We start from the raw sequence: 24,806 nt of genomic DNA, 5'->3' as shown, positions 1-24,806 counted from the left end.
TTTAATGATTTCTGCTGGTGGTGTGCCTCCGGATTTTTTCAACTCAAAAAATGTGCCTTTGCTCAAAAAAGGTTGAAAAACACTGATGTAGAGGATCTTTTGACAACCATGTTTACAATTGAGCCTTGAAAACTGTGTAGTAGTCATTGAAAGGCTTTTTTTCCCCCAGTAAATCTTTAAAAACAGCAAATATTCTATATATGACTGGAGCGCTGTGCTTTTTGGGGGGTGAATTTGCTGCAAAAATGCTGGTCAAAGACCCTCTTTATGACAGGAGTGCTTTGCTGCTTTTAGGAATCTGTAAATACACCAGTCAACCATCCTCTATATGAAATAAGTGCTTTGTTGTTTTAAAAGGATGTAAAATAAAAATGTCAGTCAAAGATCCTAAATAAGACTAGACCACTCTACTGTTTTTAACAATCTATTGCAAAACTGCTAGTTAAATCCTGACACTAGCGCTGGGATGTTTTTTTGGTTGTCTTCTGCCAGTCATCACAAATCCTCTTTGCAACAGGATTGTTTGATTTTAGGCATGTATTGCAAAAATTCTAATTCAAATATTCTCTATATGAGGGGAACATTGCTGTTTTTAAGGATACATTGCAAAAATGCAAGTCGAAGAACTAACATTGACTAGGTAATTGCAGTATATGATCATACTATCTTTGATTACTATTTTTTGCAATAGACTGTTGGAAAAAGGAGAACACTCCCCTCATATAGTGGATCTTTGATTTGCCTTTTTAGAGTACATCTTAAAAAAACAGCAAATATCCAATATAAGACTAGAGCGCTGCGCTGTTTTTAGTAATCTGCTGCAGAGGTTTTTGTCAAAGATCCTCTTTATAACATGATTATTTTGCTATTTAAAAAAAAAATGCTGTTTTTAAGGATATAAAATGGGAGTGAAAGATCTTCTAGAAGACACGAGCACTCAGACTAGTGTATTTGCAGTAAATACCTGTCATATGATATAGATCAGTGGTCCCCAACCACCGGGCCGTGGATCGATTGGTACCGGGCCGCACAAGCAAAAAAAAAAAAAAAAAGCCTTTCTCCGACTCTAGCGCCTTGACTTCCAAATGAAATACAAAACTTGCTTTCGTCTGAAAACAGGACTCTGGACCACTCTGCAACTGTTCAGTGCTTCTTTTCCATAGCCCAAGTCAGACACTTCTAGAGATTTTAGAGCACTACATGCTTCCATCTGTTAAAAAGCTCTATGGAGATGATGATTTCATTTTCCAGCATGATCTGGCACCTGCCCACAGTGCCAAAACCACCAGTAACTGGTGTACTGACCATGGCATTACTGTCCTCGATTGGCCCGCCAACTCCCCTGACCTGAACCCCATAGAGAATTTGTGGGTTATTGTGAAGAAGAAGCTGAAAGACACCAGACCCAATAATGCAAATGAGCTAAAGGCCGCCATTGAAGCATCCTGGGCATCCATAACACCTCAGCAATAAGCATAGACTGCAGCGTATCGTACATGCTGCTGAGAAGGGGATTGGCTGCAAGCGCCCATCCCTCCAGGACTTGTTCTCCTCCAGGACCAGGAGGCGTGTGGGTTGGATCACAGCTGACTCTTCTCACCCTGGACACACACTATTCTCCCCTCTCCCCTCAGGCAGGAGACTACGCTCCATCCAGACCCACACCTCCCGCCACCTGAACAGTTTTTTCCCCTCGGCCATCAGGCACATGAACAATAACTCCAAACAGTAGCTCCTTGAATTCCTTCTAAGTCTATAACAAGATCTGATAGCTCAGTTACAGCTCTTTTTATTACCAAATATGTGTTATATGTGTTTTATGTTGCACGATTGCACCAAGAAAAATTCCTAGTTTGTGAACCCGTTCTCAAACAATGGCAATAAAACTATTCTGATTCTGATTCAATGCCACAGGCTGATTGCCTCCATGCCACGCCGCATTGATGCAGTAATCCGTGCAAAAGGATTCCCAACCAACTACTGAGTGCATTAATTGACATTTTCAAATGTTTGATTTTGTTTTGCTGTTATAAATCTTTTTTTTTACTTGGTCTGAGGAAATATTCTAATTTTTTTAGATAGGATTTTTGAGTTTTCTTAAGGATTTTTGAGTTTTCTTAAGCTGTATGCCATAATCAGCAATATTAAAACAATAAAAGGCCTGCAATATTTCAGTTGATGTGTAATGAATCCAGAATGTATGACATTTTTGTTTTTTTTAATTGCATTACAGAAAATAAAAAACTTTATCACAATATTTTAATTTTCTGAGACAATCCTGTAGATCCTATATGACTGGAGAACTTTGCAGTTTTTAAGAATCTATTGTAAAAATGCTGGTCAAAAATCCAAAACGTGACATGAGCACTGTGATGTTTTTTTGCATTTGTATTGCAAAAAATATAGTCAAAGATGCCATCACAACAATCAAATATATTTTATGAGAAGAACACTGCAGTTTTTAGGAATCTATTGCAAAATTGGAGTCAGATCTAGATATCTTATAAAGGACTACCATTTTTGCAATAGATATTTGGAAACAGCATAGCGCTGGATCTTGGACTTGCCTCTTTACAGTCAATTTCCTGCAAAAATGCTTATCAAAGACCCTCTTCATGACCAGAGTACTTTGCTGTTTTTAGGAATCTACTGTAAATACACTAGTCAACCATCTACAATAAGGGCGCTCTGTTGTTTTAGAGCAGTGGTTCTTAACCTTGTTGGAGGTACCGAACCCCACTGGTTTCATATGCGCATTCATCAAACCCTTCTTAGTGAAAAATAAAATGTTTTTTTTTTTCAAATTCAAGACAAAGTTATGTTTTTTTTACTGGTGCTCAAAATGAACCATGCATGAACATCACCTTGTTCAAAGAACAAAACCAACACAGTGCATGAACTCACAACAAATTACACACCTGAAAACCAGTGTGACTTCTGCTGTTGCCGTATCCATAATACGACGATAGGGAGAAGTTTTTATTTACTTTGATGAGTCGGGTGTCTTGACCTCCGCGGCGGAGGCTCCACCGAACCCCTAGGGTTCGATCGAACCCAGGTTAAGAACCACTGTTTTAAAGGGAACCACAGCATACAATTCTAGTCGAAGATCCTATGTGACTGGAGCACCCTGCTGTTCTTAGGGATCTACCGCAAGAAACGCAATTAAAAGATCCTATATGCTATTTTTTGGAATCTGATGCAAAAATATTAATTGATTATTATATATTAACTATATTTATATAGTGTTTTTCTCCAGTGACTCAAAGCCCTTTACATCAAGAAACCCATAATCTACATTTAAGGTACATTTACACCAGTTTGGGTGGAACTGTGGGCAAGGTGGGTGAAGTGTCTTACTAAGATGGCGGAAGCTGGATTCGAACTAGGAACCCTGGATTCGAACTAGGAACCCTGAAGTTTCTGGCCGGCGGCTCTACCATCTGAGCCATGCCGCCCTACTTTTGGATCCAAGGGCTGGGCCATAAAACAATATCAATATATATTGCAATAATCATAATGGATATAAATAAAATATGAGTTAGCTAAAACATTCGATAATTTTTTTTGCTTCTTTGTCAAAAGAAACCGAAAGTTGCAAAGCAAGGTTGGTTGCCTGAACAAAGGAACTCACTCTCTGGTAACAAAGCAATGCTGGAAGTGATCACGGACCAGGAGAAATGACACGCTAACAGCCAATCAGGTAACAGTATCAACTATCAATTTTGGTTGCGCCATCATGTCTTGCGGTTGATTCTGTGCATGGAGTGAGAAGAGAAACTAAAAATGAGTGCTGCAGAAAGCGAATAAACAATTGATAAAACAAGAAAAGTCACCTCGACAGTATAGCAGTGTTTTGGATTTTAAAAAACTGACCGTAGTCAGACCAATATGGTCCACCTTAACCACGCTGATCCGAGCACAACCGCAACTTCCTGGCAGTAAACCTGCAAAAATAGTTTGTCAGGTTTCTCTATATTTACATTTTAAAATGTTTGCAATATTGTGTTAAACTTTATTAAGCATTTCTTACGTATTCCTTATTTTCGCACATTAACTTAAAGGGGTGTTTGTTAAGAGTTCATTGATTTTAAAATGTTGCTTACATTGATTGCTTGTTTTCCATGGTTGTGTTGACATTTACTTTCCTCTCTGCCTTGATAGTTGTAAAGGGGATTATAATCAGAGGAAGGTTACATTTTAAATAAAAATGTTTACATTGAATATATTTTTCTCCAGGTCCTTATTTTCAATGGGTCATAAAAAATATCAATAATTATCGATATCGACCGATATGAAATACTTATTACATCGTGATACAGTTTTCAGCATACTTGCCAACCTCGAGACCTCCGATTTCGGGAGGTGGGGCGTGAGGGGTGGGGGGTCGTGGTCGGGGGTGGGGGCGTGATTGGGGGCGTGGTTAAGAGGGGAGGAGTATATTTACAGCTAGAATTCACCAAGTCAAGTATTTTACATATATATATATATATATATATATATATATATATATATATATATATATATATATATATATATATATATATATATATATATAAAAGAAATACTTGACTTTCAGTGAATTCTAGCTATATATATATATGTATTTTATTTTATATATATATATATATATATACATATATATAAAAGAAATACTTGAATTTCAGTGTTCATTTATTTACACATACTGTATACACACACACAACACTCATCTACTCATTGTTGAGTTAAGGGTTGAATTGTCCATCCTTGTTCTATTCTCTGTCACTATTTTTCTAACCATGCTGAACACCCTCTCTGATGATGCATTGCTGTGAGGCACGCACAAAAGTGCTTTCATCAAATGCACTAGAGTCTGGAATCTTCCATCTCTCCCTAGCATGGCCCAAAACCGGTCAATCTTTGCTTCCTGAGGAAGATCTTCACTGCCAAGCACTTGGTAGTCCACTACTTCTTCCTGGAGGCTATCCAGGTCCAATCGCAGCTGCGGCTTGGAACTTACGAGCGTATTTCTTTATCTTACTCGTCGCCATGGCTGTATCTTCCTCGTTCTTCTGCTTCGTCTCCTTGTTGTGTGCGCAGTTGTGCACTCTCTAAAAGCCGTAGATGTTATTGCCACATATGCATGTACAGCAGATGGCAGTATTGTCCTGTTTAAGAGTGTCACAACATTGCTGTTTACGGCAGACGAACTGCTTTACGGTAGATGAAAATGTGACTGCTGTTGTTGTGTGTTGTTACCGCGCTGGGAGGACGTTAATGAAACTGCCTAACAATAAACCCACATAAGAAACCAAGAACTCGCCCTCGATCATTCTACAGTTATAATGTGATTGGGCAGGCACGCTGTTTATATTGTGGGAAAGCAGACGTGAAAACAGGTCAGGTCCGCATGGAGCTGGAGGGGGCGTGGCCTCCAGCTCAGCCTGAATTTCGGGAGAAAATTTGTCCTGGGAGGTTTTCGGGAGAGGCGCTGAATTTCGGTAGTCTCCCGGAAAATCCGGGAGGGTTGGCAAGTATGGTTTTCAGCCATATAGCCCAGCCTGAGAAGATCTTTATGATAGAAGCGCTTTGCTATTTTTAGCACTTTACTGCATAATCACTGATCTAAGATTCTCTGTATAAAAAGGAATGCCCTGCGGTTTTTAGCAATCTGCTACAAAAATGTTTGTCTCTTGAAAGTTCTGAATTGATACCGTGGTCAGAAGTCATCATAAGGTCCAATTTGGCCGCTCAGTTACTGTCCCTGAAAACATTATTGCCAACCTTCCTTCCTCTAACCCAAAACATTATCAAGTGTGCACACACATACACAAAAGAAAGACACACACAACTCCTTTCACTCTAGCAAACTCCCATCCCACTCCATCTGGTTAGTGATCTCATTCGGTGCATTGATAATCTCCCAGAATCTGGGACACAGCCCCACTGATGGTTTCCTGGGTGCGCTGCTCTCCCGCCCAGATGGCTGGGCACTCAGACCTCAATCCCGAGCACCGGGAGAGCGAAGAGAGGAGAAGAAAAAAGGGGGAAGGGAAATCTCATGACATAGATTGTAAAACCAACTCCAGCGGTTGGTGCAGAAAGGGTGTCAATTGTTGCTGAGGAAAGTTACAAAACAGGAACATGGTAACCGAGCAAGAACATGACACCCTGAATGAAAAGACGACACCAGATGAGAACACAGGAAAGGAGCCACGATGCTGCTGACAGGGGAGGGAAGCATCCAGGAACCAGAAAACAATTGGACTTCCATCAACATGTGATGTCAAAGAAGGAAAAGTGTGTTGATAACCATAGCACCAGAAATACAAGTGACTGACACTGAAAAAAATATGCCCAGTACAATATAAGCAACCAAAACTGAATATCAGCTGACTCCACAAATTAGTTCTACCAATGAAATGGGTGTTTCCCGTACATTAATAAAAAGTAGTTTTTATTAGTCTAATTTTCTCCCCAAAATGTTTTACTTGTGGTGGACCTAAATTTACTTGTGTTGCCACAAGTAAGGATTTTGGGGAAAAAACTAAACTAAACAAAAAAAACCCAACACTTTTTATTTTTATATTTTGCAATACAGGAAGGTAATGCTTCTTCTTTCAGGTGCTATATGTGAATCACGTCACACAAAACATTGTCTACGTTATGTATTTTAAAGTTAAGAGTTTGAGATTTGAGCAAAAGGTTTCCGTAGCTCGGCAGCATAGAGAGCAGCAGACTGGCCTAGTAGGACAAAGTTAGCAGTCAATTATTCCACAGAGTTTGATGACTATATACATGTAAGTAGAAATTTATTAATGTTGTTCCGTTAAACGTTTGTTGCAATGCTACGTATTTTGTGTTAGCCTGTCAACAGGCTCGTCTGTTGTGTGCTAGCATTAAGCTAGCGGCATAAAAGTCTAACTTTATCCTATATGGTTGCATTTTTTTTTAAATTTTTGATTTAACATGATTTCTAAACGTGCATTTCATATATCAATGTACTTTCCTTTTGTGCTTAGTTTTCCTATCAAAATTATCAAACAACCTCAAGTTGGAAGTTTTTTCATCTCCAATTTAAATAAGTGTTTACCCCTCTGCCAAACCAAATAAAAAAACAGAGAGGGAAGAATAATATACATAAATAAACCAGAGGTGTTACATTGTGGTAATAAATCTAGCAGCAAAAATTTAAATATACAGCAGAACGATATGTTGATACTAATGTTTTATTTGTCTTCGTATTTGTCTTTAAATATATGTAAACCATTTTTTTAGTCATTTTAAAAATACATGTGTCTTACCTAGTTATGTAAATTTCTCTCGTTTGAGTCACACATTAAGAGTGTTACTAAAACGGCCTTCTTTCATCTCCGTAATATCGCTAAAATTCGTTCCATTCCACTAGCGATGCTGAGATCATTATTCATGCGTTCGTTACGTCTCGTCTCGATTACTGTAACAAATTATTTTTGGGCCTCCCTATGTCTAGCATTAAAAGATTACAGTTAGTACAAAATGTGGCTGCTAGACTTTTGACAAGAACAAGAAAGTTTGATCATATTACGCCTATACTGGCTCACCTGCACTGGCTTCCTGTGCACTTAAGATGCGACTTTAAGGTTTTACTACTTACGTATAAAATACTACACGGTCTAGCTCCATCCTATCTTGCTGATTGTATTGTACTATATGTCCCGGCAAGAAATCTGCGTTCAAAGAACTCCCGCTTATTAGTGATTCCCAGAGCCCCAAAAAAGTCTGCGGGCTATATATAGAGCGTTTTCTATTCGGGCTCCAGTACTCTGGAATGCCCTCCTGGTAACAGTTAGAGATGCTACCTCAGTCGAAGCATTTAAGTCCCATTTTAAAACTCATTTGTATACACTAGCTTTTAAATAGATCCCCCTTTTACACCAGTTGATCTGTCGTCTCTTTTTTGCTCTGCCCCCCTCTCCTGCGTGGAGAGGTTATTAGGTGACCACAGATGATGGGCTAGCTGTTCAAAGTCGGGACCCAGGAAGGACCACTTATCTGTGCATCAGTTGTTGACTTCTCTGCGCTGCTGACTTGTCTCCACTCAAGATGATCCCCTGCTGGCCCCACTATGGCCTGGACTCTCACACTATTAACTAGATCCACTCGAAGTCCATTGCACCGGTCACCCAGGGGGGGGGGGGGTCCCCTCCAAATTTTTTCTTGCCCTGATGTGGGATCTGAGCCGAAGATGTCGCTGTGGCTTGTGCAGCCCTTTGAGACACTCGTGATTTAGGGCTATATAAATAAACTTTGATTGATTGATTCATGTTTACAGTAACTGCAGCTTTTACAATGAGGCAGTGTTAGTTAGCTGTAAAACAGCAGGGACCAAAAATGCGTCATTCATTCAACGTTATAGCATTCTGTGTGTGCTAATCCTTTTGATAGTGAAATATAAATTTTGCAAATATTGCAAGTTCTCCTGTTATTATTTTTCGTAATTAACTCTCCAATTTAATTTCAATTTAATTTTATTTAGGATAGCCCCTTGAGATAAAACATCTCGTTTTCAAGGGACCCCCTTGACACGATCAGCGCCGTGTTTGGTGTCATCAAACGCGTTAATAATACTGGCAAATGATTTCCACGAATCGAAACACTGGGAATCGGTTGCTCTTCAGCAAGAACCGGTTTTCGATTCCCGTCCCTAATCACCTGCATAGGTTTTTACCCTGATTGTTTGAGCATCAATTCACTTGACACCCTTTACTGTTACAAATATATTGAAATTAAGTTACGTCACAAAACCAGCTTTTTTTACTTTTTACTTTTTTAAGTGAAAAGCATACCTCAGTTACGTGCCGAAGTGGGCATGACGCAACATGTTTGACAGAAAAAAGGGGTGAAACATGCACGCTTAGAGAATTGACACCACGAGAGGCTCACCGAGGGATTTTGGCAGCAGGTTCTTGATGAACTCGGCATGATCCCCCACATGCAACACGCTGTAGACACTGGTGTTCATCAGCTCCTCCTGGTTGTAGTGCAGGTACTGGGTCACGTTCTCAGACACAAAAACGATGTTGCCCTCCATATTCACCACAAAAAAGAAGCCATCCAGGGCCTGCAGGAAAGAAAAGGACAAGAAATGTATGACAAAAACTAGGGGTGTCAAATTATTACGATAATTACGGCACAAAGATACCATGTAACCATGGCGAAAAAGAGGTCTCACTCTCATGGAGCAGACAATATGATTATTTTTTTTAAATTTTTAGAGTAACGTGCATTGATTGTTCTATTGTAGAACTTTCGGCTATTTTTTTTTTGAGACACATTAAGCTGACTTTCTACTATTGTAATACATCTGTACATCAATATAGTGTATACATTTCATGTACAATAAAATTATATATATATATATATATTATATATATATATATATATATATATATATATACACATATACATATATATATACACACACATTATATTTAAAATCAATATAATGATATATTACATCAACAATGATGTATAGATTATAGACACTTGTGATTTAGGGCTATATAAATAAACATTGATTGATTGATTTAAAATTAATATTGTGATAATATACAGTTAAACATGTACAATGATGTGTAAATTATATTTAAAATCAACATAGTGATATATTACATCTACAATGATGTGAACATTATATTTAAAATCAATGTAGTGATAACATAGTCGTATAGTCATGTAGAATAATGTGTACATTTAAATAAAATCAATATAGTGATATTACATGTACAATGATGTGTACATTACATTTAAAATCAATATAGTGATATTACATGTACAATGATGTGTACATTACATTTAAAATCAATATAGTGATATTACATGTACAATGATGTGTACATTACATTTAAAATCAATATAGTTATATTACATATACAATGATGTGAACATTATATTTAAAATCAAAATAGTGATATTTTACATATACAATAATGTGTAAATTACATTTAAAATCAATATAGTGATATTACATATACAATGATGTGTACATTATATTTAAAACCAATATAGTGATATACAGTACTACATGTACAATGATGTGTAGATTATATTCAAATTCCTACTCTGTGATTGATGGGTCTGTTGTATTTATTTTATATTTGAAGCAGAGGAAAAGCAGCACGTTTAACATTAATTACTCATTCCTAACACAATTGTTCTTATTGTTTGTTGATGTATTATTTCAGCAATATATGGACCTGATGTTTTATTTTTATAAATAAAAACCTCTAATGAAAAGGTATTTGTTTAAATACCTGTCTTAATAATAATGTATTGAATTTAACAGAAAACATCTCAAGGTGAGGGCTTTCCTCAGCATTTTTGGTGAGATTTAAACAAAAAAATAGAATAATGAATTGCAGATCATAATTCAATTTACCCCTATTGTTTTTAAATGCTTGACAGCACTACTAATACAGATTACATTATTTTTGCACATATTTTCCAGAAATGCATAAAACTGCGAACATTTCGGATGAAGGAAGACATCTTACTTTTAGGCTGTTAATCAACATATTCTTATCTTAAATTAAAACAATATGCAGTAATTTATTTAAAAAAATATTTGGCTCAAAGCTTTTGTTTACACCATGCTCTTTAACTGAAGAAATAATCGCTAAAAGCTATACAGTGTTCATAATGTGATGTAATCATAATATGTCATGTGCAACATAAGCAGCGTTTATCTCTGTTGTGTCTAAAAACAGGTATAATACGCTTTGTGCCGGGTACATCCATCATTCTTGCAAACTGATGGAAAGCAGGCTAAAAGCATGCGCCTGCAGGAAAGAGAGGATGCTCGGGAGGAGGAACACTTAATTGAAAGAATACGGCCCCGGGTCAACCATTACACAGAAGATGGTGGCAATTAGGCCATCAAATCTCTCGCAGCCTTTGGAGGAAAAAAGGAGGATTACTGGTCCTTGTTAAGCTGTAAAACCTGGCATCAAGAGTCAAGGTGTTTCCATCTCACCTCTGTGCCCAGAATAATCATTCAACTAATTGTATATACTGTACATATTTATGACTAAACGTATAGACTTCAATCTTTTCAGGCTGGCGCCATTCCATAAATGCTGGTGTTTCCCCTTGCTGACGTGAGCTGTAAATAGACCGGTGGCGCTCTCATCTATCACACCGTGAAGCTCCGCCGCCCCAGCATGGACTACGGTTGTGTAAGTGCATTCTGTGTGAAGAAAGGCCACGGACCGGACAAGTAGGCCAAAGAGAGAACAGAGCCCACAAACTCCGCTGCCAAACTCTCGCCGTCTTCCAGACATGCTTACATAACGCCGTTGGCCAATACAGTCATTTACAGCGCTTGGATTATAGAAACACTGCACAGACGACAGCTGCTGTCACACATTCATGTACTTTGGATGTATTTTTTCCCTGTTGGGCTTGATGAATGGAAATGTAATGTTTATGTTTGCCCTGCAACGTTGTGTATAAGTTGACACAGCGGTTAAAGGTTGCCATACGTTATCAAAGGAATGATAGGGAAAAGCTGCTCTTTGCTTGCTCTCCAAACATACACTGCACTGTAACGTTATGCACGCGCATAACTCACAATTTTTAAGGATGCATTCATCAAACATGGCGAGATTATTATGACTATTCACTTTAGATGATGTCTTGCTGGAGGAACTGGGGAACTTTTGCTATGAAATTATATAGTATATAAATATAACTTTATAACAAGACTACAAGGACCAGACTGAAACAAATAGTAGTATTCTGAGTGAAGTTACAAGAATACATTTAAAAAACCCAAAAGAAAAATCCAGAACATTGCAAGAATGATATAATATTTTTCAATTTTTTAATTACTATTTTATTCTACTAATATTCCATCTTCGCTTTTGTAATACAAATGTATTCTCGCAAAATAAACAACTATTTAAAAAAGTTAATATTAAAATTGGCCCTAGTGTGTGAATGTGAGTGTGAATGTTGTCTGTCTATCTGTGTTGGCCCCGCGATGAGGTGGCGACTTGTCCATGGTGTATGCCGCCTTCCGCCCGAGTGTAGCTGGGATAGGCTCCAGCACCCCCGCGAGCCCAAGAGGGACAAGCGGTAGGAAACAGGTGGATGACTTTATAATCATAACAACCTTGGTTTTCAAAAAAATTAAACATTTTTTTCGTGTAATACTTCAATTTCATTTTTGTTTTCATTGTACAACCTTACTCTTGCAAAATAACTTAGTTTTGATATTAAACCCTAATATCTCATAATAATAAGTGCAATATTTTGTTTTTGGTTAAAACAATGTTTTATTGGTTTGATTTTATGATTGACAATTCCATTTTTTGTTGTATTATTGTCAATAGTGCTGTGTGTGTGCGTGTTGCCTTTATTTTGTACAGCACTTTGTGTTTGCCACCTGCCTGCGTATGAAAAGTTCTATATAAATAAAGTTTGACTTGACATGTTAGTTTTACAACTTTATTCTTTCAAAATCATTTTAGGTTGTGATATTCAAGCTTTTCCTTATACTATTTTAACTTCATTACTGTAACAATGACCTTTTCCACAATTGTACAACTTTGTTTTGAGTGAAAATCCACACTTTTAAACAGTTTAATTTTATTCTTGTAGTTAGTTTTACAACGTTATTCTTTCAAAAATAATTTTAAGGTTGTGATACAGTATAATAACTTTTTCCTTATACTATTTCAACTTTATTACTGAAACAACATTACTTCATATTCACAACTGTACAATTTTGTGTTGCATGAAAATCCACTTAAAAAAATAGTTTTCATTAATTTATTTCTATTTTTCTCTAAAATGGTGTTTTCATAGTACAACCTCATTCTTGCCAAATAAAGTTGTGATAGTACGTCTTTTTCCTCATATTTCCACTTTATAATGATAACTACAGTATATGACTATTTTCATATTTCAACCTAAAATTCTACCTCTTTTTTAATAGTTCAATTTCAAATATTAATAATTTGGATTTCATAGGACAACCTAAATCTTGCAAAAAACTAAATCTTGATATTAAGAGCATTTCCCTGTAATAAATAGAATATTGTAGCGGTTGATTTAAGGACATAATTCACCACACCTGTTACTTGACTTTGTCATCAACATTCACTGTACTGTTCGATTCACATGACAATGTTGTTCTTGTTTAGCATTCATATATGCAGTTAAGAGCGAGTAATTCGGCATGGCTCCTTTAAGTCGGCGTCAGGAGATTCTCACAAAGGTGGGGGTTTGTTGTTCCCGCCATTTTTGAGTGTGTGTGATGTAAGCGTTTATTCTTGCTGGTTCTTGATGAATAACGACCCACACGTTTTTGTGTGTCAACGATACTTCAAGTTGTCTTGCTTTCACGCTACAAGCACAACACTGGTGACCCTGACGCTTCACTGAATGGATTCAGTGAATATTATCGACCGTGACGGCGAATGCGGTTTCTCTGAAGCTGCCCGAGTTCTGGGAATCTTCCGCGACTGCATGGTTTGCCCAGGCCGAGGCACAGTTCGCCCTGCGTGGTATCACAGAGGATGACACTAAGTTTTATTATGTCGTGTCCTCCCTCGGGAGCGCGACGGCGACCAGTGGTTAGCGTCCTTACGCACCCACCGGAGAGGAACAAGTACCTCACGTTGAAGGCTCACCTCTTAAAGACATTTCAACTTTCCAACGCGGAGCGAGCTAGCCGCCTTTTTTCGTTGCAGGGGCTTGGCGATTGCAAGCCCTCTGAACTAAAGGACAACATGCTAGGCCTCTTAGGTGAGCACAGACCAGGATTCCTCTTCGTGCAGCTTTTCCTGAAACTCCTGCCTTCTCAGGTGCGGGCTGCTTTAGCCAATACCGCCATTTTGGACTGCCGCGAACTAGCTGCTGAAGCTGAGAAGTTCTTTTTAGCCTCCCAACTTATGTGGCTGCATTCCTTCCGGCTGAGACAGAAAGACCCATGGCAGATTCTTCCACTCTCGTTGCTGCTGCGCCCCCCAGGCGGCAACTGGATTCTGGATTATGTTTTTTCCACGCAAAGTTCGGGACCAAAGCCAGGCGGTGCCGTCCCCCGTGCAGTTTCCGTGGACCGCCGCCGGTAAACGCCGGGGCCGGCGCTCAGCAGTAGCCATGAGCGTCGGCAGTACTGGCAGGCTGCTCTTCATCCAGGACTTCCTCTCTGGACGACGGTTCCTGTGTGACACCGGCGCGCAGAGGAGCGTCATGCCAGCATCAAGGTTGGACATGCTGTCTGAGTCACATGGCCCCCCATGGAAGCGGCCAATGGCAGCCCTATCTGCACTTATGGAATACGGTACGTGGAACTGTGTTTTGGTGGACAGCTTTGTGACTGCTAAAGTGACGGTGCCGCTCATCGGTGCAGATTTTCTCTGTGCTTTCGGCCTCCTTGTGGATGTAAAAAACAGGCGTTTGGTGGATGCGATTACGTTCTGCTCGTAACAATTGCAGTCTCAGCGCGACGGACTCAATCAGGCTTTCCAGCATGCTACCCACCGCAGACTTTTTCTGCGCCTCCTCGCTGAGTTCCCCACCCTGCGCAACCCACGTTCTCGTCATCTACCGCCAAGAATGGTGTGGAACACCACATTGCCACCACGGGCCAATCTGTGCACGCACGAGCCCGGCGCCTAGACCCTGCTAAACTCTCCATCGCTAAAGCTTAATTCGAGACCATGGAACACCTCGGGATCATTCGCCGCTCAGACAGCCCGTGGCCGTCGCCCCTCCACATGGTGGAGAAGCCGGGAGGTGTTTGGCGGCCATGCGGTGATTACCGCAGACTCAACGAGGCGACTACCCCGGACCGTTATCCGGTCCCCCACATACAAGATTTTTCCGCCAACCTGGCTGGGAAAATTGTGTTTTCTAAGGTAGATCTCTTCCGGTCCACCCCTCTGATATCCCGAAGACAGCGGTCATCACCCCATTTGGACTGTTCAAATTTTTACGAATGCCTTTTGGCCTTAAGAGTGCCGCAAAGACTTTCCAGCGGTTGATGGACTCTGTTTTACGTGACTTGCCGTTTCTGTTTGTCTACTTGGACGATAACCTGGTAGCGAGCACCTCTCAGGCCGAGCATGTGACCCACCTCAGGTCCCTTTTTCAGCGCCTTAGCCAACATGGGCCCATTGTTAATTGTTAAGTGCCAGTTCGGGTTGTCTGTAATCGACTTCCTCGGACATCGTGTAACGGAGTGCGGGGCAGTTCCCCTCCCAGCGAAGGTTGCTGCCATCGCAAACCTCCCCCGCCCACTCACGGTTAAGGCTCTTCAGGAGTTTCTTGGCATGGTAAATGGTTACCATCGTTTCATTCCCCGGGCAGCTGACCTCATGTGGCCGCTGTATGATGCTCTTAAAGGAGCTGCTCCCAAGCACATGGTGGACTGGTCTGACGCGCGGCACAGTGCTTTTGTGGGGGTCAAGTCTGCTCTCGCTAACGCTACCCTGCTGGCACACCCATTACCCGATGCTACTATTGCAATCACCACGGACGCGTCATACTATGCTGTAGGTGCAGTGCATGAGCAGTGGGTGGGTGGCACTTGGCAACCTCTGGCTTTCTTTAGCAGGCAGTTGCGCCCCTGCGAGCGGGAATATAGCACATTTGACCGTGAGCTCCTTGGCCTCTATATAGCCATACGCCATTTCCGTTCGTTGCTTGAAGGCCGGCCTTTCACAGCTTTTGTGGACCACAAACCCCTCAATTTCACGATGGCCAAGACAGCTGAACCGTGGTCGACTCGGCAACAGAGGCACCCCTCTTACGTCTCAGAGTTCACGACGGACATCCAGCACTTAGCTGGTAAGAGCAATGTCGTTGCTGACTGCCTTTCCCGAGTCGTCGCGGGCGCTGTCCATGTGGGGCTTTGATTTTGCACAAATGTCAGTTGACCAGGCCGACGACCCGGACATCCAAGCTCTGAAGGCTGCAGCCACAGGGCTACGGTTGTCTGAGGTCCCATTTGAGGACACAGGGGTTACGCTCCTTTGCGACGTCGCTACCGGTCGGCCACAGCTCCATGTGCCCGCGCTGCACATACCTCCTCACGATGGTCGACAGGACCATCCGCTGGCCGGAGGCAGTACCACTGACGTCCGCCATCTCCGCAGAGGTGGCGCGCGCGTTCATTGGTACATGGGTTGCCCCGTTTCGGTACCCCGTCGGACATATCATCCGACCTGGGCTCTCAGTTCACTTCTGAGCTCTGGGCCGCTGTGGCCGAGAGCTTGGGAGTGAAACTCCACCACACGACGGCGTATCACCCACAGGCCAATGGTATGTGAGCGATTTCACAGGTCCATGAAGGCAGCGCTCAGGGCGTCCCTGAAAGATAGCGCTTGGGTAGGAAAGTACCCTTGGGTGATGCTGGGGCTTCGAACTACCCCCAAGGAAGACCTGCAATCTTCCTCTGCAGAGTTGGTGTATGGCCAGCCCCTGCGAGTGCCAGGTGACTTTATTCCTAGCACGACGGCACCTTGGTCCGCCAGTGAGCAGCGAGCTGCTCTCCTTGATGCCGCCAAGGGTTTTTCCCCCATCCCCACTTCTCAACACGGCCTTACGCCGTCTCATGTTCCCGCTTCTTTAAGGAGAGGAGCATTTGTTTTTGTCCGCCACGACGCCCACTGCGCCCCCCTTCAGCCTCCTTACGATGGGCCATTTCGCGTCCTAGAGAGCGGACAAACATTTTCTATTGGATATCGGGGGTTGGTCTGAAAAAATCACGGTGGACCGGTTGAAAGCGGCCCACTTGGATCTTAGTCAGCCGGTTACCACGGCCGTACCCCCGCACCGGGGTCGTCCCCCGCGCCGGGGTTGTTCGCCCGCTCTACCTAGGCCCCATGATAATATTTTGCATCCTTCTAAGCAGGGCCCCGGGACCTTAGACAGTGCAGATACCCTACCGGTCCCCCCTGCTGACTCCCCGGCGTTAGTACCAGTCCGGCGCACCCGGTCTGGTCGGCCCGTCCGTGCCCCTGTCCATTGACCGTTTATTTTTCTTTGTGATGGCAAATTCTGGGGGGACGTGTGTAGCGGTTGATTTAAGGACATGATTCACCACACCTGTTACTTGACTTTGTCATCCTCATTCGCTGTACTGTTCGATTGTGCACATGACAATGTTGTTCTTGTTTTGCATATGCAGTTAAGAGTGAGTAATTCAGCGTGGCCCCTTTAAGTGGCCGTCAAGAGATTCTCACAAAGGTGGGGGTTTGTTGTTCCCACCATTTTTGTTTATGTGATGTAAGCTTTCATTCTTGCTGGTTCATGATGAATAAACGACCCACACGTTTTTGTTTTGCTTTCACGCTACAAGCACAACAATACTTACTTTTTTTATTAAAAACTGTTGTATTAGTTAGATTTTATTCTTGTAATATTAAAATTTTGTTAGTTTTACAACTTCTTTGAAAATAATTTAAGTAGTGATAATTGAACTTTTTACCTCATAATATTTTAACTATCATAACCATAACTTTTCTGTTAAATGTTATTATTGAATATCCAAAATTAATTTTCATTGTACAACCTTATTTTAGGTAAATAACTTCTCTAAAGTCAGGATAGTACGCCTTTTATATTTCAACTTTATCATAACTCTATGACCTTAGTTTCACAATTTTACTATTTTTTTTTTAGCAAAATTTAATTTTTCAAGTGGTTAAATTGTATTATTGAAATATTACAACTTTGTTAGTTTTAATTTTAAGCTGTGATTTTTTTTCATAATATTTTAGCTTTATTACTGCAACTGTAAATTTATTTTTATAATTTTGAGTGAAACTGCGATTAAAAAAAAGAAAAATCCATATTATTACTGTAATTATTTTTTTCAATGTACTTGTTATTCTTGCAAAAAACTTCCCTAAAGCCATAATAGTACGTCTTTTTCTACATAATATTTCCACTAAATTATCGTAAATATATGACTATTGCTTGTATTCCGTCACGGGACTTTTTACCGGAAGTGAAAACCAGTGGTGGTCAACAAATCCAGGATAGCTGTTGTAAAGCAAGCATCGTGCGAATTATCGGAGTTCAAAAGAGGCTTAAATCTTCCTACAAAAAGCAGATACAAGCAAAAACTCTTAACTATGCAATGGAATAGATCCTTATACTTCATCAAAAAAAGATTTGTCGAGTGATTAAGGATTATACGTCGGTCGCCTTCCCAGACATATCGAACTATTGTGCTCCAGACATCATTCTACACGACAAAACAGATGAAAACTTGGAAAAGCAGGGAGGTCTACAACTTCTGTGTGTGTGGCTGGGTCAAGGAAATTGGTATCAAGACTCTCCCGGATAAGTATGCACCGTTTTTTCTCGGGTTAAGTTGCATTTCATGACTTAACTTTGCGTCTAAGATGCCATGTTTGTTGCTGTTTCACGCGCCGTTTATGAGCAGCGTGTTTTCCCCTTCTTCATCAAAATATAACTATAGATGTCAACCAGTGGCGTGAAGTCACTAGAGCCAGGGGAGGCACGGCCTCACCTGCCATCATGGAAAGAAAAAAAAAAGTAAAAAGAAAACAAATTAATTAAATTGTTATATGTATCCAGGGATTCTACTAAAGTTATTTTCCATTTAACTTCACCAGTTTTAGATTTATTTTTATTTTTATTTTCACATTTGCCGTTCAAATACTGAGAAAAGACGGTGCGGTGATCAGCAGCCAGTTGAGGCACTTGTGCCTCAACATGGATTGTGCGCAATGACTCGGCTAACTTCTGGCCTGCTGTGCAGTGAGACCGTATTGCTATATGAATTATATTATACATTTCCATAGTTTAGTTAGCTGAGGTATATAATGTACAGTGTATTTTGTCAACAACTGTATGTGTGTAACGTATTTCTTGTGCTGAGCGATCATAAAACTGGAGGCTCGTCTCATAACCCCGCCTACTGGTGCCAAGCAGGCAAGCACCTCCGCCGCAGAATGCACCGCCCGACGGGAGCGCCACACCAACCAAAGCCCACACCCAAACCCTCCACGTGCAAGACCGAATCCACCCAAAAAAAGTAACTTAACAAGAAGCCAAAAAGTGCAAAAACAACAATGCTCGCGTGGCGCGCCGGAGGAGCCGTGAACAGGGACACAACATTAGGTACACAACATTAGGTACACTTGCAGACTACAGCGCAGATTTCATATTTCATTCATTCACAACTCCTCCAACACGAACACCACTGCTCCCGCACTTATCAGTAAAGGTAAGACCATAATAACGTTTTTTTAAATTAAATGTGCTTTTTTGTGTGCTACAGTTTGTAAGTGTAAAGTTAAAGTTACCGTATTTTCCGCACCATAAGCCGCCCCGTGTTATTAGCCGCACTTTCAATGAATGGCATATTTCAAAACTTTGTTTACCTATTAGCCGCCCCGTGTTATTAGCCGCACCCACGCTACGCTAAAGGGAATGTCAAAAAAACAGTCAGATAGGTCAGTCAAACTTTAATAATATATTACAAACCAGCGTTCTAACAACTCTGTTCACTCCCAAAATGTAATGTGCAAATGTGCAATCACAAAAATAGTAACACTCAAAATAGTGCAGAGCAATAGCAACATCAATAACTCAACGTTGCTCGACCGTTAATGTCACACAACACACAAAATAAAAATTTAAAGCTCACGTTCTGAAGTTATTACTCATCCACAAATCCCTCGAATTCTTCTTCTTCTTCGGTGTGCTTCACTTGTTTTTTGACACCATCTGTGATGTGGACGCGCATGCAGTCGTAGATCAACAGGGACGGAGCTGCGTGAAAAAAGTCACCCGGTCTCTTCGCTCATCTTTTCTTCATCCATCCATCCCTTCGAGTTAGCTTTTATGATGACGCCGGCTGGAAAGTTCTCTTTTGGCAGGTCTTCCTTTTGAATATCACCATGGGTGGAAGTTTCTGGTCGTTAGCATGGCAAGCTAACGGATATTCACCGTACGTGCTCCCGTTGTATCCACAGTGCGGTTCACAGGAATATCAAAAGTCAGTGGAACCTTGTACGCGTGTCTCTTAGTAGGAGCCATTTTGTGGTCTTTACAGAAACACATAAATGAAATGAAATATCCGCGCGCTTCTTCTTCTACGGGGGCGGGTGCTCACCTTGGCGGTTGCTTACAGTAGAAGAAGAAGCGCTTCCTCTTCTATGGGGGCGGTTGCTTACCGTAGAAGAAGCGCTTCCTCTTCTACGGGGAAAAATAGATGGCGGCTGTTTACCGTAGTTGCGAGACCTAAACTTTATGAAAATAAATATTAATATTAATCCATATATAAAGCGCACCGGGTTATAAGCCGCACTGTCAGCTTTTGAGAAAACTTGTGGTTTTTAGGTGCGGCTTATGGTGCGGAAAATACGGTAAGTATACCAATGATTGTCACACACACACTAGGTGTGGTGAAATTTGTCCTCTGCATTTGACCCATCCCCTTGTTTACCCCCTGGGAGGTGAGGGGAGCAGTGGGCAGCAGCGGCGCCGTGCCTGGGAATAATTTTTGGTGATTTAACCCCCAATTCCAACCCTTGATGCCGAGTGCCAAGCAAGGAAGAATGCTGGTATGAGCTTTTAAACATAACCCGTTAACTGCTGCCAATCAAATGGTGAATAAGATACTCTTTAGGGTTCATATGTTTGTAAATCTGACTGTGATGAAGTCAGTGCCTCACCTGACATGAACCTCACCGCACGCCACTGATGTCAACATTGTGTATGTGCTGAAAGCTTCATTTATGATTGCTGCCTTTAGTAAAAGCTTAACTCTTTTAGGTGTTGCTCACATTTACTTTCTTTTATTTAGACTCGCCGAGTTGGTGCTTTTTGAAAAAATACAAATATCAAAATAATACTTATATAGGAAATAATAGTTGTTCAAAGTATATCCAACAAACCTTTAACGATGTGATCACTGCAAACTCATGCATTCTTCAACTCTGCTCCCTCGGATTGGAGTGTGAGCTGCTTTTCTCGTCGTCGTTTCATAAAATCTTGCACTCTTCCGCCCTTTTTGATTACCTTTCAAGGAACTCTAAAGAAACGTATCCTTTTCGTGATTTGAACGATTCATACAGCCAAAAACTACAAGCATAGGACATTTTTTCTTCGAGAAAGGCAAAATGGCGCCCATTGTCAACAGATCTAGCTTGACCACGACGGAAATTTAATGGGCGGGGCATGTGAGCTGGACGTGACGTCAGTAAAATCCAAGCAATTCTCATATTTGTGCAACTTTGTTTTATTGACTCTTTTTCTTAAAAAATATTTTTTTTAAAGTTGTGATATTATGACTTCTTCCTTATAACATTACAACTTTTTTATTGTAATTATATGATATCGGGGAAGATGGCTGTTTTGCTCGCCTACAGCCTTCCTTCTTAAACATCCTCCAATGAGCATGGGTTGCCGCACTGGGATGTGGCCGGAGCAGAGTGAGTACGAATAGTCGATCGCTGAGGGTTTTTTTTTTTGGTTGGAGGGCCGGCTGACAGATGGAAAAGCATGCAGGCAGCACCGCGGCTATATTTAGCTCAGAGTCAGTATGTCGATTTGGTGACGCTGGACCAGGAGCGCTATAAATATTCTATGACAGGACAGATCTAAAGGCGAATGAAGAGAATATGGGTGAGAGAGGAAGAGAGGGAAACATGAATTGAACAAGTAAGCGAGAGAAAGGGAGGGAGGATGTGAGCGTGAGGACAGGCTCAATGGAGTGATTCATTCATCAGGCTCTTGCTTTCTTTCCCATTATACATAAGCACTTCAGTGGCCCTCCGCAGGACAATGAGGCCATTGCTGTGCTCTGTGATTTACAGCCAATCCGGGGCAGATACAAGATGCTGGCAGCTTTAACTCCACATACACACACGGCCACTTTTAGCCCATTTGCCATCGTCTCTGCGGACAGCTCTTAAATATATTTCCACCGCTGATTAAATTATGGAGCCTGTGCCGGAATGAGAGTTCAAAATGTGCTCAAAGTGTGTGATATGAAATTCTCATGGCATTATCGCCCAAGATGAGTCTCGCTACCCACCTCCAGCATCATTGGTCCCAAGGCATCTTTGTCAATCACACTCTGGCCCGTCGATGACACATCGGCCTTCTGCACCTCCTCCTCATTGGCTGCGGCCGCTTTCTCTGTTGGCGGACACATGAAAGTAAAAAAAAAAAGAAAAGAAAAAGGGAACATGCATTGATCCAAAACTACAGGCTGCAGAAGAGAAAACCAGAAACTGACCTACATACAATACTTGTTGACAAGATACAGTATTTTTCAATTTGTATCATTTTTTTCTTACATTGCTGTGACTCAAAACCAAGCCCGCGAAGTAAAAAGGTTATTAGTGAGAACTGAATGCATTATGTTGTCATGTGCAATTATAGACATCCTGCAGGAGTACATAATCAAAAGTAATGATACATGATCATTTTCCAAACAACAAGATAGTTGTGGACGCAGAAGTAAAGCAACATGTATCGTAGTAAATAACATGCCGGACAGGACTAAAATGCTAGTCAAAGACCCTCTACTGTACATAACAGGAGCACTCTACTGAGCTTGTTAACTTCCTTTGTCGCTGATAAACAATGATGGTTAAAAAAAAATCAGGGACAGTGTTTATTGGATCTGGAACTGATCAATGTGTTACTTTCATTGCAATTGCTTATCCAAAATTTAGATGAGTGCAGAACAAGGTTAGAATATTTATGGAGGTATACGTCATGCTACGTTTTTTTTCAGGGGATGATCAAGCTGGTGTAGCATACAATGGTGCCCTGACATGATCAGTGTGTCCTTTTATTGCAAATATTTCGATACCAAAAGAGTGAAGCGCAACATTAGATTATTTATGGGATGTACACGCCACGCTGTGCAAGAAGATTTTTTTCCAGGGGGATGAGCATGCTGCCATAGCGTACAATGGCACCTTGACATGATCAATGTGTTCCACTAGTCCCTTTTTTTTTTTTTTAGCAATTGTTGATCCGAAATCAGAGGATTGTAGCGTTAGGTAGGATTATTTATGAATGTGCACGTTACACTACGCAAGAAAGTTTTTTTCCAGAGGGATGATCATAGCGTACAATGTGTTTCACTAGTCCCTTTTATAGCAAATGTTGATCTGAAATCAGAGGAGTGCAGCAGTAGGTTAGATTATTTATGGGATGTGCACGTCAAGCTGTGCAACAGGATTTTTTCCAGGGGGATGAGCGCGCTGGCTTAGCGTACAATGGCACCTTGACATGATCAATGCGTTACACTTGTCCCTTTTATAGCAATTGTTGATCCGAAATCAGGGGATTGTAGCACAGGGTTTGCTTATTTGTGAATGTGCACGTCACGCTGCACAAGATAGTTTATGCAGGGGGGATGATCACGTCGGCGTTGCGTACGATGGCGCATTGACATGCTCAATGTGGACTTTTACAATAAATGTTGATCCGCAATCACAGGGGTGTAGCATGAGGTTATTTTAGTCATGAATGTGCACACAACTCTACGCAAGAGGGTTTTTTTCAGGGGGATGATCACACCGGCGTAGCGTACGATGGCGTCTCAACATGATGAATTTGTTACACCGGTCACTCTTATTGAAAATGTTGATCCAAAATCAGGAGTGCAGCGCAGTGTTACATTATTTTTTGAGGATTTTTTTTCAGGGGGATGATCACGCAGGCGTAGCGTGTGATGGTGCCTTGACAAATTAGCATAATCCAGGCTTCAGTAGTTTCTTGCAAAATATTGTTAAAACATAACATTTCCCACAAACCTTGGGCGTTATTAAAATGTTTCTCTCATGGCGCCCTATGTTGACGACGAGAAAGTGGAGCTGCTCGGCCTGCTGACTTTGCAAAGCATTAAAATAAAAAGGAGGTTGGTATGTATGGCAATTAAATGCCAAAAGAGATGCACATAGGACGGCTGTCGCTCTGAGTATTCGCTACAGTCTGCTGTGAGCAAAATGTGGCAGCCAGTTATCGACGGTGTCTGAAATTGTCTCAGAAGTGAGTCGTGGAAAACTTTTCATTAATACAATGGCCTCATTTTGACTTTATGATATGCAGTGGTTTCAAAATGCAGATCTGCGTTGATGTGGAAAAATACATACAGACTCTGTTCCGTGTATGTTCTGTCAGAGTATGTTTGGGCCTTAAAACATGAGCTCTCTGCTGTTTTTAAAGGCCTATTACAAAACTGATAGTCAGCAAAAAATCAGAAATTGGTACCTCGAGGTTCGTATGCCACACTCTTTGTATGATTCCTTTTTTGACAATAATGATGCCCCGGTTTCTGTATGCCAGTTCGGAAATCACACGACCAAACATTGTGAGTAACAAACTAGGCTGTTTGCCCGCGTATCATTAAGACTGAAAAAAAGTAGTGCTGTGCGCCACTCCAATGTCAATCGTATGATACAGCTCTCTTTTGTTTATATCGTGATTTTACGTCAAGGCTGCAGGTAATGTAACTGCAACTGCAGCAACAATGCGACTTTCCCATAGCAGTTTTACGTCACTTGTAAACAGAGTATAGTACTGTTTTTGATTCATTAGTACCGTGGTACTATACTAGTACCGGTATACCGTACAACCCTAATACACACACATATAAACACTCACTCACACACACACACACACACACACACACACACACACACACACACACACATACACACACACACACACACACACACACACACACACACACACACACACACACACACACACACACACACACACACACACACACACACACACACACACACACACACACACACACACACACACAC

The 24,806-nt window shown here is 41.1% G+C and overlaps 1 protein-coding gene across 4 annotated transcripts in view; it reads right to left on the bottom strand.

Annotated features, from left to right (window-relative positions):
* The window catches only part of ncoa2 (nuclear receptor coactivator 2), a 164,881-nt gene that overhangs the window by 37,726 nt on the left and 102,349 nt on the right, over positions 1-24,806 (bottom strand). For all 4 annotated transcript variants that reach the window (XM_062021263.1, XM_062021265.1, XM_062021266.1 and 1 more), the window contains exons 5-6: positions 22,049-22,152; positions 8,908-9,085 (exon numbers count right to left, since the gene is read on the bottom strand). In XM_062021263.1, the coding sequence (XP_061877247.1) occupies positions 8,908-9,085; positions 22,049-22,152 (282 nt within the window). The remainder of the gene's footprint in view (positions 1-8,907; positions 9,086-22,048; positions 22,153-24,806) is intronic.

Source organism: Entelurus aequoreus, linkage group LG15 (assembly GCF_033978785.1).
Source record: "Entelurus aequoreus isolate RoL-2023_Sb linkage group LG15, RoL_Eaeq_v1.1, whole genome shotgun sequence".
Taxonomy (NCBI): Eukaryota; Metazoa; Chordata; class Actinopteri; order Syngnathiformes; family Syngnathidae; genus Entelurus; species Entelurus aequoreus.
Note: the sequence above shows the minus strand (reverse complement) of the source record. Positions and strands in the feature narration are given on the sequence as shown.